The sequence below is a fragment of the Carassius carassius genome, chromosome 50 (genome assembly GCF_963082965.1).
Source record: "Carassius carassius chromosome 50, fCarCar2.1, whole genome shotgun sequence".
Lineage (NCBI taxonomy): Eukaryota > Metazoa > Chordata > Actinopteri > Cypriniformes > Cyprinidae > Carassius > Carassius carassius.
The window spans coordinates 21,352,185-21,368,454 of record NC_081804.1 but is presented as its reverse complement, the minus strand read 5'-3'; the positions used below and the strand labels follow the sequence as shown (position 1 = coordinate 21,368,454).

The following is a 16,270-nucleotide window of genomic DNA, read 5'->3' as shown; positions in this document are numbered from 1 at the left end:
TAAATATATACTAGTATCTAATGAAAGTGATAGTATTTAATAAACAACTACTAGTTTATAATTGAATGTTTCTAATTATACTATTTAAAAACATACTCGTCACTACTGGAATTATTACTAGTCAAAGATGAATAGTAAATATCTGAATAACATCCCATGGAAGTAACAAAATATTGAGACCTAGTACCTAAAGAATAAGCACTAGTTATCTAATGAACAAGAATTAGTACCTTTAAAAGTTACTAGGACCTCAATAATGAGCACAAGTACCTCAAGAAGTTTAAATGTTAAATGTTGAAAGGCTTGCCATAGAGGTGTGGAGCTATATACAAACAAACACGAACGCACACAGAATGAATCATGTAAACGGCCGACTGACGCTGAGCCGCCTCCTTCATTAGTGTTTTTGAGTCCTGAGTGTTGCCAAAAAAAAAACTGTAAATCTCTTATTGACAGTAGAAGAAATAATCTTTTCTCACATATAATACAGCTAATATCGTTTCACTATACAGCCAAGACCCTGCGGAAAGGGGAAGGCGTAACATTTCTGCTCTTACAAAATAAAAGTCCTTTTTCGTGCATGGTGAGACAGCTGGGCCGAAGCTTCGCACGAATCCTTAAAAAGATGTTTCATATCAAACCACGAGTCTTGAGTGGAGTTTATGAAGGACAACAGAAGATGCTCTATCTACAAATACCCCGGTAAACCTCGGCACTCCAGGGTAAAAAAAAAACCCAACAGAAATAATCAAAGATGACAGAGTGAAGGGCAGAGCTGCGGTTGGTGTTCTCATCCAGTCTGAGGAAGCATTATGGACGCCGGACATGTTCCTGTAAACCGCTCCAGTAGAGTGCATGGATGGGACTGTGGTGGTGATGAGTGAAGCCTCGCTCCACGCTGGAGCTAACAGAGGAGGGTGTGGAGGGTGGAGGTGGATGAGGCAGCTCTCAGCGTCTCATCTGACCCATCTGGTAGTTGTCGCGGGGCTGCCGGTGGCGCTGGGGCTGCGGCTGGCGCTGAGCCTGGCGTGGAGCCGCTCGTTGGTTCTGGAGAGCGTGCTGGTTCTGGTTCTGGTTGTGGTGCTGATGGTGCTGCTGCTGACTGGCTTGTTGAGCTCGTCGTCTCTTCAGCGTACCTTCACAAGACAGAGAGCATTAGCATCACAGAGAAACACATGGCTTCACGCTCACCACACTGGAACTTTCATTCAATACCTTAAAATCCTGATTCCTGGAAACATGGACAAACATCCAACAAAATCAAGGGCATAACATTTTAAAATGTTCGTTTAATTTTGACCAGTCAAAGTATTTTATCCACTGAAACTGACTCTCTGAAAGAGATTATAATAATAATATTCACAGGGATATAATGTTTATTCTTGGGATATAAATAATTATATGTATCACTAATTATATGCATCACAGAAACATACTTCTATTATAATAAACTAAAGTGTTAAAAAAATAGACATGAAAAACAAAACAAAAATCAGACATACAATTTTTTTATTTACTTTTGACTATAGTCAAACTATTTTGTTATTAAGTGAAGTTTCTCAAACAAATTTCAGGAGGAGCATGCACAGATAATTAACACAGTTTACCAATCAGTTCAAGAGAAAACGCCTATAAATAAAAAATACATAAATAATAAACGCCTTTAAAAGAAGTCCTTCCTTAGTTATCTCTCGACTTCCAGAATTTGACACATCCAATCGCCGCAGCATGTCTGAGATCGAATCATCCTCCGAGGACGACACCTTTGATGACACAGCTCTGAATGCATCTACAGCCGAAGTCCGAGACACCAACGCTCCACAAGACACTTCTACTGAGCCCGCGGCTGCACTGCGGGGTCGCAGGTCATCCCGCATTACCGCCGCTCATACCTCCAGATGCAGCGATTCTCCTTCACTTTCCAGGCGTCAGCCACCTTCACCAGCGTCCTCACATGCCTCAGCTCTCTCCTCCGCTCCAGCCACAGAGAAATGGACATTGACAAGCTTATGCCAAGCACTCTCAAACGCCGGCATCACCGTTCCTCACCGGCTAAACAAGGTGGAGCTACAAGCCCTCTATGTCTCCCTCCAGGCAAGGGCGCCATCGCCAATATGCACTCCTCCATCCGAAGCTAAGGACAAAGCAAACCGGGGCTGCTATGTTCCTTATTCACGGCCCGATCCAATTACAACACCTTCAAGGACGGATTCCCGTTCATTAGGCCGAAACAAAAGGCCTCCAGCAAGCCTGGGCCAAGTGTCAGATCCAGCACAAAAAGACTTTCGATCCTCCGAACGTCGGCCAGCAGACCCTCCAGACGACACACAAGTGCACGCCTGCACAAGCCGCCAAGATAGCGCGAACACGCCTCCGCTAGTGGCGTAGCCTCACCCCAGCGTTTTCCCACCCTCAACCCTCTCCCCTACCCATGGCCCCCAGCCCCGCCATCCTGCTCTAGCGCGAGGCCGCCTCAGCTAGCAGCTAAAGCCCCGACGTCCACCATTCCCTCCCTGTTCTCTAATGTGTTCCCCGCCCCCGGAGCTGACCAAAGCAGGCCGCCTCCTCTATGGCACAGATTCCGGCAACCATTATTCCCATTCTCTTTCCTGCTCTCTCTTCCCATCTAGCTCCAGCAACCGTTCTAAGAGCGAACCGGCCTCCGCAGGCAGTTCCGTCAGCTACTAACCCCCCCCCCCCCGCGCCCTCCATCTCTCATCCCTGTCCTCAGCTAAGCTCCTACCCATGCGACTAAATGCCCCCGCCTTAGATCCCACACTTATCTCCAGTAACATTCGCAACCAAATTCTCTCAGGTGTGGACATATATCTTTTTTCCCTCCTGTCTCCTATTTCGCCTATGTCCTCTGACCGCCAAATTGACTGCGGCGTGTTTTCAGTCACTTTAAAAAACACCGCACATATTCTGTCCCGTATTCTATCAATTCCCGAATTCGCCATCTCTTTCAACTGCTTCACCGAAGTAATCTGTTCCTCTTTTCCACAAAGGAGACGCGAGCTCAGCGACTATCTCTCAATTATCGCCGAGCTTGTGCTATTATATGGGAGTTCCCATTTCTACACCTACTATAAACTATTCTTGGCAAAATGTGCTATCCGAGTGTCCCAGTGGAATCAGTGTCCTTATTTCGGGGCTTGGGCTCTGAACTTCACAATCGGGTATTTTTAGGCTGCAGTAACATCACATGCGCAGTAATGCCGATCCATCGCAAACTCCACAACGTGCCCCTTTGTCAACCAATCCATTCCTCCCTGTGCCGAACCATCCCAGCCCAAGTCCACCAGCTACATACCAAATTTCCCAAACAATTGTTCCCTCCCCAATTCCACCAACTGCCGCCCCCCATCTTTCTCTGGCAGGCAACTCTGCATCAGGTTCAATACCGGCAGGTGCTCAAGTCAACCTTGCCGATTCATGCATATTTGCAACTATTGCGGCGGCGCTCACGCCCACTTGATTTGCCCTGTACAAAAAGATATCAATAAAAATGAAAAACAATACTTATCAACTCCTGTAAATATTTCTTGTCTATCTTTCGAATTGCTCCATCACCCCAACCCAGATTTTTCTAACTATCTACTGTCGGGTCTCTCACACGATTTTCATCCCGGGGTCGAAAGTCTCCCCTCCCAAAGCCTCTTATGCCCGAGCCTTCAGTCCGCTCTCACTGAAACCGAAACAGTCGATCTTCTAATCAAGAAAGAAATAGAAAATTTCATGATCTGCCCTTTTTCCGTTCCCCCCTTCAACATCTTCCACATCAGTCCCATAGGCGTAGCAACTACAAAATGTTCTGGTAAAAAGCACCTCATAATCGATCTTTCTTCCCTGCATAATTCCCTGTCCCGAGCATTAACAGCCTCATCCCGCTCGATGAATTTTCTCTTCACTACTACGACATTGACCAAGCCATCACTATGATCAAAGACACAGGTTACCATTACGTCCACACCGCTCGTACGCTAGATGCCATGTTTATCCTAGCCTTCTTCGGCTTTCTCAGACGCTAAGAGCTCACTACCACTTCCAGCTTTAAACCGAATATCCACCCCACCATTACTGATCTATCAGTCCTGGACGATGAAGCCATGTCATTTCATATAAAGCTAAGTAAGACAGACCAGACAATGAAGGGCCACTTTATTTATATTTTTAACCTCCAATCACCTATTCTCTCCAATACCAAACTCTTCTAGCCTTCCTTCAGCTCAGGAAATCCCAAGAAAAATCCCTTTCCGTCCCTCTTTTAACCCTCTGGAGTCTATTAACGCGTATACGCTTACAGATAAGAGCAATACATCAATCGAATCTGTAAAGGGTATACTTTTTTTGTATACAGACATAAAAAAAACTTTGTGCACTTATAAAATAAAGATAACAAACAAGGTGTGCTGTATGCAGCCTTTGTCTGCGCTGATCTTCACTAAGACACGCATCATTAAAATGAACTGTAACTCAGTGAATACTCATCGAAGAGACATGAGAGAGATATCTATAGAAAGCTTGTCATGTCTACTTTTAAACTAAACAAGTGCTGCCGAAAACAGATATTTTGTGATAAAGTAATCCATATGAAAACAACGCGATGTCAGTTTTTCACGTCTCCCTTCATTATCTTCTAATGTGACCACGGCCCCGCGCTGAACGTGCTATTCAGATCCTAATGTTTCATTGAAGCGCGTGGCTTGAATACGCCACACAACAGAAGACAACGCAGAGAGATATTTTATTCTTATATTTTTATTGTTAACTTTTATTTCATTCTTCCATAGCTATATTTATATATATTTTCATCTGTGTTTTATTATTTAATAATTGCACTGTCCAGGGAGCAGACCTGACTCATTTCACTGCTGGTTATATATGCTCTATATAATTGTGTATATGACGAATAAAAATCTTGAATCTTGAGCTGAGATCTCATGACAGAACACAGACCAGCTGAACGACGCTTTTCATTAGATGCTAAAGCTCTCATAGTAGAGGTGTGTGGAGCAGTCCACACTTACATGTTCCTGTTTTGGACGTTCAGCACGTTCTTTTGGGAAAGTATGCTTGATTTTGAAATATTCGATATTCCCTATATTTTCAAAATTTTCATCGTCGTCAAAATTATTCTGATATTATCGCATATATTCGACATATCGCTCTGCCCTAGTCTCAACACTGACGTGCATGGAAACAGATCTTTTTGACACAGCAGGGAGGTGTGTTACCTGGCAGTGGTTTGGGAGGAGGAAGTTTGGGGTTGCTGCTGGGCGTGTGAACGCTGCAGATCTTAATGAATCCAGCCATGAGCATGATGAGAGCAATTCCCATAAGCAGAACTGCCCACCAGTGAGCCTGTGACACAAACACAGAATGAACACAAGGGTAGAGAGATAAACAGATTACACACACCGATTCAGCACACGCTCGGAGAGACAAACACACACAGATTCAGCAGACGCTCGGAGAGACACACACACACACAGAGACTCACACAAACACAGATTCAGCACACGCTTGGAGAGACACACACACACAGAGACACACACACACACACAGATACAGCACACACTCGGAGAGACACACACACACAGATTCAGCACACACTTGGAGAGACACACACACAGAGACACACACACACACAGATACAGCACACACTCGGAGAGACAAACACACACCGATTCAGCAGACGCTCGGAGAGACACACACACACAGATTCAGCAGACGCTCGGAGAGACACACACACACAGATTCAGCACACGCTCGGAGAGACAAACACACACAGATTCAGCAGACGCTCGGAGAGACTAACACACACAGATTCAGCAGACGCTCGGAGAGACAAACACACACAGATTCAGCAGACGCTCGGAGAGACTAACACACACAGATTCAGCAGACGCTCGGAGAGACAAACACACACAGATTCAGCAGACGCTCGGAGAGACACACACAGATTCAGCAGACGCTCGGAGAGACACACACACACAGATTCAGATTCAGCAGACGCTCGGAGAGACACACACACCGATTCAGCACACGCTTGGAGAGACACACACACACACACACACACACACACACACAAACACAGATTCAGCACACGCTCGGAGAGACACACAAACACAGATTCAGCACACGCTCGGAGAGACACACACACACACAGATTCAGCAGACGCTCGGAGAGACACACACACACACAGATTCAGCACACACTTGGAGAGACACACACACACAGATTCAGCAGACGCTCGGAGAGACACACACACCGATTCAGCACACGCTCGGAGAGACAAACTCACACAGATTCAGCAGACGCTCGGAGAGACACACACACACACACACACACACACACACACACACACAAACACAGATTCAGCAGACGCTCGGAGAGACACACACACACACAGATTCAGCACACACTTGGAGAGACACACACACACAGAGACACACACACACACACAGATTCAGCACACACTCGGAGAGACAAACACACACCGATTCAGCAGACGCTCAGAGAGACAAACTCACACAGATTCAGCACACGCTTGGAGAGACACACACACACAGAGACACACACACACACAGATACAGCACACACTCGGAGAGACACACACACACAGATTCAGCACACACTTGGAGAGACACACACACACAGAGACACACACACACACAGATACAGCACACACTCGGAGAGACAAACACACACCGATTCAGCAGACGCTCGGAGAGACACACACACACAGATTCAGCACACACTTGGAGAGACACACACACACAGAGACACACAAACACCGATTCAGCACACGCTTGGAGACACACACACACACACACACACACAGACAAACACACACCGATTGAGCAGACGCTCGGAGAGACAAACACACACAGATTCAGATTCAGCAGACGCTCGGAGAGACAAACACACACAGATTCAGATTCAGCAGACGCTCGGAGAGACAAACACACACAGATTCAGATTCAGCAGATGCTCGGAGAGACAAACACACACAGATTCAGCAGACGCTCGGAGAGACAAACACAGATTCAGCAGACGCTCGGAGAGACACACACACACAGATTCAGATTCAGCAGACGCTCGGAGAGACACACACACCGATTCAGCACACGCTCGGAGAGACAAACTCACACAAATTCAGCACACGCTTGGAGAGACACACACACACACACACACACACACACACAAACACAGATTCAGCACACGCTCGGAGAGACACACAAACACAGATTCAGCACACGCTCGGAGAGACACACACACACACAGATTAAGCAGACGCTCGGAGAGACACACACACACACAGATTCAGCACACACTTGGAGAGACACACACACACAGAGACACACACACACACAGATTCAGCAGACGCTCGGAGAGACACACACACCGATTCAGCACACGCTCGGAGAGACAAACTCACACAGATTCAGCACACGCTTGGAGAGACACACACACACACACACACACACACACACACACACAAACACAGATTCAGCACACGCTCGGAGAGACACACAAACACAGATTCAGCAGACGCTCGGAGAGACACACACACACACAGATTCAGCACACACTTGGAGAGACACACACACACAGACACACACACACACACACAGATTCAGCACACACTCGGAGAGACAAACACACACCGATTCAGCAGACGCTCAGAGAGACAAACTCACACAGATTCAGCACACGCTTGGAGAGACACACACACACACAGAGACTCACACAAACACAGATTCAGCACACGCTTGGAGAGACACACACACACAGAGACACACACACACACAGATACAGCACACACTCGGAGAGACACACACACACAGATTCAGCACACACTTGGAGAGACACACACACACAGAGACACACACACACACAGATACAGCACACACTCGGAGAGACAAACACACACCGATTCAGCAGACGCTCGGAGAGACACACACACACAGATTCAGCACACACTTGGAGAGACACACACACACAGAGACACACAAACACCGATTCAGCACACGCTTGGAGACACACACACACACACACACAGAGACAAACACACACCGATTGAGCAGACGCTCGGAGAGACAAACACACACAGATTCAGATTCAGCAGACGCTCGGAGAGACAAACACACACCGATTCGGCAGACGCTCGGAGAGACAAACAGACACAGATTCAGCAGACGCTCGGAGAGACAAACACACACAGATTCGGCACACGCTCTGAGATACAAACTCACACCGATTCAGCACACGCTCGGAGAGACACACACACACAGACACACACACAAACACCGATTCAGCACACGCTCGGTGAGACAAACACACACAGATTCAGCACACGCTCGGAGAGACACACACACACACAGATTCAGCAGTCGCTCGCAGAGACAAACACACACACCGATTCAGCACACGCTCGGAGATACACACACACACACACAGATTCAGCAGACACTCGGAGAGACAAACACACACCGATTCAGCACACGCTCGGAGAGACAAACACACACAGATTCAGATTCAGCACACACTTGGAGAGACAAACTCACACAGATTCAGCACACGCTCGGAGAGACACAAACACACACAAAGACACACACAGATTCAGCAGACGCTCGGAGAGACAAACACACACCGATTCAGCAGACGTTCGGAGAGACAAACACACACAGATTCAGCACACACTCGGAGAGACAAACTCACACAGATTCAGCACATGCTCGGAGAGACACAAACACACTCAGATTCAGATTCAGCACACACTCGGAGAGACAAACAAACACCGATTCAGCAGACGCTCGGAGAGACAAACACACACAGATTCAGCAGACGCTCGGAGAGACAAACACACACCGATTCAGCAGACGCTCAGAGAGACAAACTCACACAGATTCAGCACATGCTCGGAGAGACACAAACACACACAGAATCAGATTCAGCACACACTCGGAGAGACAAACAAACACCGATTCAGCAGACGCTTGGAGAGACAAACACACACAGATTCAGCAGACGCTCGGAGAGACACACACACAGATTCAGCAGACGCTCGGAGAGACAAACACACACAGATTCAGCAGACGCTCGGAGAGACAAACACACACAGATTCAGCAGACGCTCGGAGAGACAAACACACACAGATTCAGCAGATGCTCGGAGAGACAAACACACACAGATTCAGCAGACGCTCGGAGAGACACACACACAGATTCAGCAGACGCTCGGAGAGACAAACACACACAGATTCAGCACACGCTCGGAGAGACTAACACACAGATTCAGCAGACGCTCGGAGAGAGAAACACACACCGATTCAGCAGAGACAAACACACACAGATTCAGCAGACGCTCGGAGAGACAAACACACACAGATTCAGCAGACGTTCGGAGAGACAAACACACACAGATTCAGCACACATTCGGAGAGACACACACACACACAAAGACACACACAAACACTGATTCAGCAGACGCTTGGAGAGACAAACACACACAGATTCAGATTCAGCAAACGCTCGGAGAGACAAACACACACAAATTCAACAGACGCTAGGAGAGACAAACACACACAGATTCAGTAGACGCTCGGAGAGACAAACACACACCGATTCAGCAGACGCTCGGAGAGACAAACACACACCGATTCAGCAGACGCTCGGAGAGACAAACACACACCGATTCAGATTCAGCAGACGCTCGGAGAGACAAACACACACCGATTCAGCACACGCTCGGAGAGACAAACACACACCGATTCAGCAGACGCTCGGAGAGACAAACACACACCGATTCAGCAGACGCTCGGAGAGACAAACACACACCGACCGATTCAGCAGACGCTCGGAGAGACAAACACACACCGATTCAGCAGACGCTCGGAGAGACAAACACACACAGATTCAGATTCAGCACACGCTCGGAGAGACAAACACACACCGATTCAGCACACGCTCGGAGAGACAAACACACACAGATTCAGCAGACGCTCGGAGAGACACACACACACCGATTCAGCACACGCTCGGAGAGACAAACACACACCGATTCAGCAGACGCTCGGAGAGACAAACACACACCGATTCAGCAGACGCTCGGAGAGACAAACACACACCGATTCAGCACAGGCTCGGAGAGACACACACACACAGATTCAGCAGACGCTCGGAGAGACAAACACACACCGATTCAGCAGACGCTCGGAGAGACAAACACACACCGATTCAGCACACGCTCGGAGAGACAAACACACACAGATTCAGCAGACGCTCGGAGAGACAAACACACACCGATTCAGCAGACGCTCGGAGAGACAAACACACACAGATTCAGCACACGCTCGGAGAGACAAACACACACAGATTCAGCAGACGCTCGGAGAGACACACACACACCGATTCAGCACACGCTCGGGGAGACAAACACACACCGATTCAGCAGACGCTTGGAGAGACAAACACACACCGATTCAGCAGACGCTCGGAGAGACAAACACACAGAGATTCAGATTCAGCACACGCTCGGAGAGACAAACACACACAGATTCAGCAGACGCTCGGAGAGACACACACACAGATTCAGCAGACACTCTGAGAGTCAAACACACACAGATTCAGCACACTCTCGGAGAGACACACACACACAGATTCAGCAGACGCTCGGAGAGACACACACACACCGATTCAGATTCAGCACACGCTCGGAGAGACAAACACACACCGATTCAGCACACGCTCGGAGAGACACACACACACAGATTCAGCAGACGCTCGGAGAGACAAACACACACCGATTCAGCAGACGCTCGGAGAGACAAACACACACAGATTCAGCACACGCTCGGAGAGACAAACACACACCGATTCAGCAGACGCTCGGAGAGACAAACACACACAGATTCAGATTCAGCAGACGCTTGGAGAGACAAACACACACAGATTCAGATTCAGCAGAAGCCCGGAGAGACAAACACACACCGATTGAGCAGACGCTCAGAGAGACAAACACACACAGATTCAGCACACGCTCGGAGAGACAAACACACACAGATTCAGCAGACGCTCGGAGAGACAAACACACACAGATTCAGCACACGCTCGGAGAGACAAACACACACAGATTCAGCAGACGCTCGGAGAGACACACACACACCGATTCAGCACACGCTCGGAGAGACAAACACACACCGATTCAGCAGACGCTCGGAGAGACAAACACACACCGATTCAGCAGACGCTCGGAGAGACAAACACACACCGATTCAGCAGACGCTCGGAGAGACAAACACACACAGATTCAGCAGACGCTCGGAGAGACACACACACACAGATTCAGCAGACGCTCGGAGAGACAAACACACACAGATTCAGCACACGCTCGGAGAGACACACACACAGATTCAGATTCAGCACACGCTCGGAGAGACAAACATACACCGATTCAGCACACGCTCGGAGAGACACACACACACAGATTCAGCAGACGCTCGGAGAGACAAACACACACCGATTCAGTAGACGCTCGGAGAGACAAACACACACCGATTCAGCACACGCTCGGAGAGACAAACACACACCGATTCAGCAGACGCTCGGAGAGACAAACACACACCGATTCAGCAGACGCTCGGAGAGACAAACACAAAGATTCAGATTCAGCAGACGCTTGGAGAGACAAACACACACAGATTCAGATTCAGCAGAAGCTCGGAGAGACAAACACACACCGATTGAGCAGACGCTCAGAGAGACAAACACACACAGATTCAGATTCAGCACACGCTCGGAGAGACAAACACACACAGATTCAGCAGACGCTTGGAGAGACAGACACACACAGATTCAGTTTCAGCACACGCTCGGAGAGACAAACACACACAGATTCAGCAGACGCTTGGAGAGACAAACACACACAGATTCAGATTCTGCAGACGCTCGGAGAGACAAACACACACCGATTGAGCAGACGCTCGGAGAGACAAACACACACAGATTCAGCACAAATGCTCGGAGAGACAAACACACACAGATTCAGCACAAATGCTCGGAGAGACAAACACACACAGATTCAGCACAAATGCTCAGAGAGACAAACACACACAGATTCAGCACACGCTCGGAGAGACAAACACACACAGATTCAGATTCAGCAGACGATCGGAGAGACAAACACACACAGATTCAGCAGATGCTCGGAGAGACAAACACACAGAGATTCAGCAGACGCTCGGAGAGACAAACAGACACAGATTCAGGAGACGCTAGGAGAGACAAACACACACAGATTCAGCAGTCGCTCGCAGAGACAAACACACAAACCGATTCAGCACACGCTCGGAGATACACACACACACACACACACAGATTCAGCAGACACTCGGAGAGACAAACACAAACCGATTCAGCACACGCTCGGAGAGACACACACACACAGATTCAGCAGACGCTCGGAGAGACAAACACACACAGATTCAGCACACGCTCGGAGAGACACACACACAGATTCAGATTCAGCACACGCTCGGAGAGACAAACATACACCGATTCAGCACACGCTCGGAGAGACACACACACACAGATTCAGCAGACGCTCGGAGAGACAAACACACACCGATTCAGCAGACGCTCGGAGAGACAAACACACACCGATTCAGCACACGCTCGGAGAGACAAACACACACCGATTCAGCAGACGCTCGGAGAGACAAACACAAAGATTCAGATTCAGCAGACGCTTGGAGAGACAAACACACACAGATTCAGATTCAGCAGAAGCTCGGAGAGACAAACACACACCGATTGAGCAGACGCTCAGAGAGACAAACACACACAGATTCAGATTCAGCACACGCTCGGAGAGACAAACACACACAGATTCAGCAGACGCTTGGAGAGACAGACACACACAGATTCAGTTTCAGCACACGCTCGGAGAGACAAACACACACAGATTCAGCAGACGCTTGGAGAGACAAACACACACAGATTCAGATTCAGCAGACGCTCGGAGAGACAAACACACACCGATTGAGCAGACGCTCGGAGAGACAAACACACACAGATTCAGCACAAATGCTCGGAGAGACAAACACACACAGATTCAGCACAAATGCTCGGAGAGACAAACACACACAGATTCAGCACAAATGCTCAGAGAGACAAACACACACAGATTCAGCACACGCTCGGAGAGACAAACACACACAGATTCAGATTCAGCAGACGCTCGGAGAGACAAACAGACACAGATTCAGCAGATGCTCGGAGAGACAAACACACAGAGATTCAGCAGACGCTCGGAGAGACAAACAGACACAGATTCAGGAGACGCTAGGAGAGACAAACACACAGATTCAGCAGTCGCTCGCAGAGACAAACACACAAACCGATTCAGCACACGCTCGGAGATACACACACACACACACACACAGATTCAGCAGACACTCGGGGGGGCAAACACAAACCGATTCAGCACACGCTCGGAGAGACAAACACACACAGATTCAGATTCAGCACACACTCGGAGAGACAAACTCACACAGATTCAGCACACGCTCGGAGAGACACAAACACACACAAAGACACACACAGATTCAGCAGACGCTCGGAGAGACAAACACACACAGATTCAGCAGATGCTCGGAGAGACAAACACACAAAGATTCAGCAGACGCTCAGAGAGACACACACACAGATTCAGCAGACGCTCGGAGAGACTAACACACACAGATTCAGCAGACGCTCGGAGAGACAATCACACACCGATTCAGCACACGCTTGGAGAGACAAACACACACAGATTCAGCACACGCTCGGAGAGACAAACACACACAGATTCAGCAGACACTCGGAGAGACACACACACACCGATTCAGCACACGCTCGGAGAGACAAACACACACCGATTCAGCACACGCTCGGAGAGACAAACACACACCGATTCAGCAGACACTCGGAGAGACAAACACACACCGATTCAGCAGACGCTCGGAGAGACAAACACACACCGATTCAGCAGACGCTCGGAGAGACAAACACACACCGATTCAGCACATGCTCGGAGAGACAAACACAAACAGATTCAGATTCAGCAGACGCTCGGAGAGACAAACAGACACAGATTCAGCAGATGCTCGGAGAGACAAACACACACAGATTCGGCACACGCTCGGAGAGACAAACACAAACACCGATTCAGCACACGCTCGGTGAGACAAACAGACACAGATTCAGGAGACGCTAGGAGAGACAAACACACACAGATTCAGCAGACGCTCGGAGAGACAAACTCACAAAGATTCAGCATACGCTCGGAGAGACACACACACACACAGATTCAGCAGTCGCTCGCAGAGACAAACACACACACCGATTCAGCACACGCTCGGAGATACACACACACACACACACACAGATTCAGCAGACACTCGGAGAGACAAACACACACCGATTCAGCACACGCTCGGAGAGACAAACACACACAGATTCAGCAGACGCTCGGAGAGACACACACACACAGATTCAGATTCAGCACACACTCGGAGAGACAAACTCACACAGATTCAGCACACGCTCGGAGACACACAAACACACACAAAGACACACACAGATTCAGCAGACGCTCGGAGAGACAAACACACACAGATTCAGCAGATGCTCGGAGAGACAAACACACACAGATTCAGCAGACACTCAGAGAGACAAACACACACCGATTCAGCACACGCTCGGAGAGACAAACACACACAGATTCAGATTCAGCACACACTCGGAGAGACAAACTCACACAGATTCAGCACACGCTCGGAGAGACACAAACACACACAAAGACACACACAGATTCAGCAGACGGTCGGAGAGACAAACACACACAGATTCAGCAGATGCTCGGAGAGACAAACACACACAGGTTCAGCAGACGCTCGGAGAGACAATCACACACCGATTCAGCACACGCTCGGAGAGACACACACACAGATTCAGCAGACGCTCGGAGAGACACACACACAGATTCAGCAGACGCTCGGAGAGACAAACACACACAGATTCAGCAGACACTCGGAGAGACAAATACACACAGATTCAGCAGACGCTCGGAGAGACACACACACACAGATTCAGATTCAGCACACACTCGGAGAGACAAACTCACACCGATTCAGCACACGCTCGGAGAGACAAACACACACAGATTCAGCAGACACTCGGAGAGACAAACACACACAGATTCAGATTCAGCACACACTCGGAGAGACAAACTCACACAGATTCAGCACACGCTCGGAGACACACAAACAAAGACACACACAGATTCAGCAGACGCTCGGAGAGACAAACACACACAGATTCAGCAGATGCTCGGAGAGACAAACACACACAGATTCAGCAGACACTCAGAGAGACAAACACACACCGATTCAGCACACGCTCGGAGAGACAAACACACACAGATTCAGATTCAGCACACACTCGGAGAGACAAACTCACACAGATTCAGCACACGCTCGGAGAGACAAACACACACAGATTCAGATTCAGCAGACGCTCGGAGAGACAAACAGACACAGATTCAGCAGATGCTCGGAGAGACAAACACACAGAGATTCAGCAGACGCTCGGAGAGACAAACAGACACAGATTCAGGAGACGCTAGGAGAGACAAACACACAGATTCAGCAGTCGCTCGCAGAGACAAACACACAAACCGATTCAGCACACGCTCGGAGATACACACACACACACACACACAGATTCAGCAGACACTCGGGGGGGCAAACACAAACCGATTCAGCACACGCTCGGAGAGACAAACACACACAGATTCAGATTCAGCACACACTCGGAGAGACAAACTCACACAGATTCAGCACACGCTCGGAGAGACACAAACACACACAAAGACACACACAGATTCAGCAGACGCTCGGAGAGACAAACACACACAGATTCAGCAGATGCTCGGAGAGACAAACACACAAAGATTCAGCAGACGCTCAGAGAGACACACACACAGATTCAGCAGACGCTCGGAGAGACTAACACACACAGATTCAGCAGACGCTCGGAGAGACAATCACACACCGATTCAGCACACGCTTGGAGAGACAAACACACACAGATTCAGCACACGCTCGGAGAGACAAACACACACAGATTCAGCAGACACTCGGAGAGACACACACACACCGATTCAGCACACGCTCGGAGAGACAAACACACACCGATTCAGCACACGCTCGGAGAGACAAA

At 48.8% G+C, this 16,270-nt stretch overlaps 1 protein-coding gene across 1 annotated transcript in view; it reads right to left on the bottom strand.

The window, feature by feature from the left end:
• Positions 1-931: 931 nt before the first annotated feature.
• LOC132133019 (disintegrin and metalloproteinase domain-containing protein 10-like) overlaps positions 932-16,270 on the bottom strand; it is a 90,730-nt gene continuing 75,391 nt past the window's right edge. Inside the window, exons 15-16 of the mRNA XM_059545672.1 lie at positions 5,238-5,364; positions 932-1,136 (exon numbers count right to left, since the gene is read on the bottom strand). Of these exons, the coding sequence (XP_059401655.1) occupies positions 949-1,136; positions 5,238-5,364 (315 nt within the window). The 3' untranslated portion in view covers positions 932-948. The remainder of the gene's footprint in view (positions 1,137-5,237; positions 5,365-16,270) is intronic.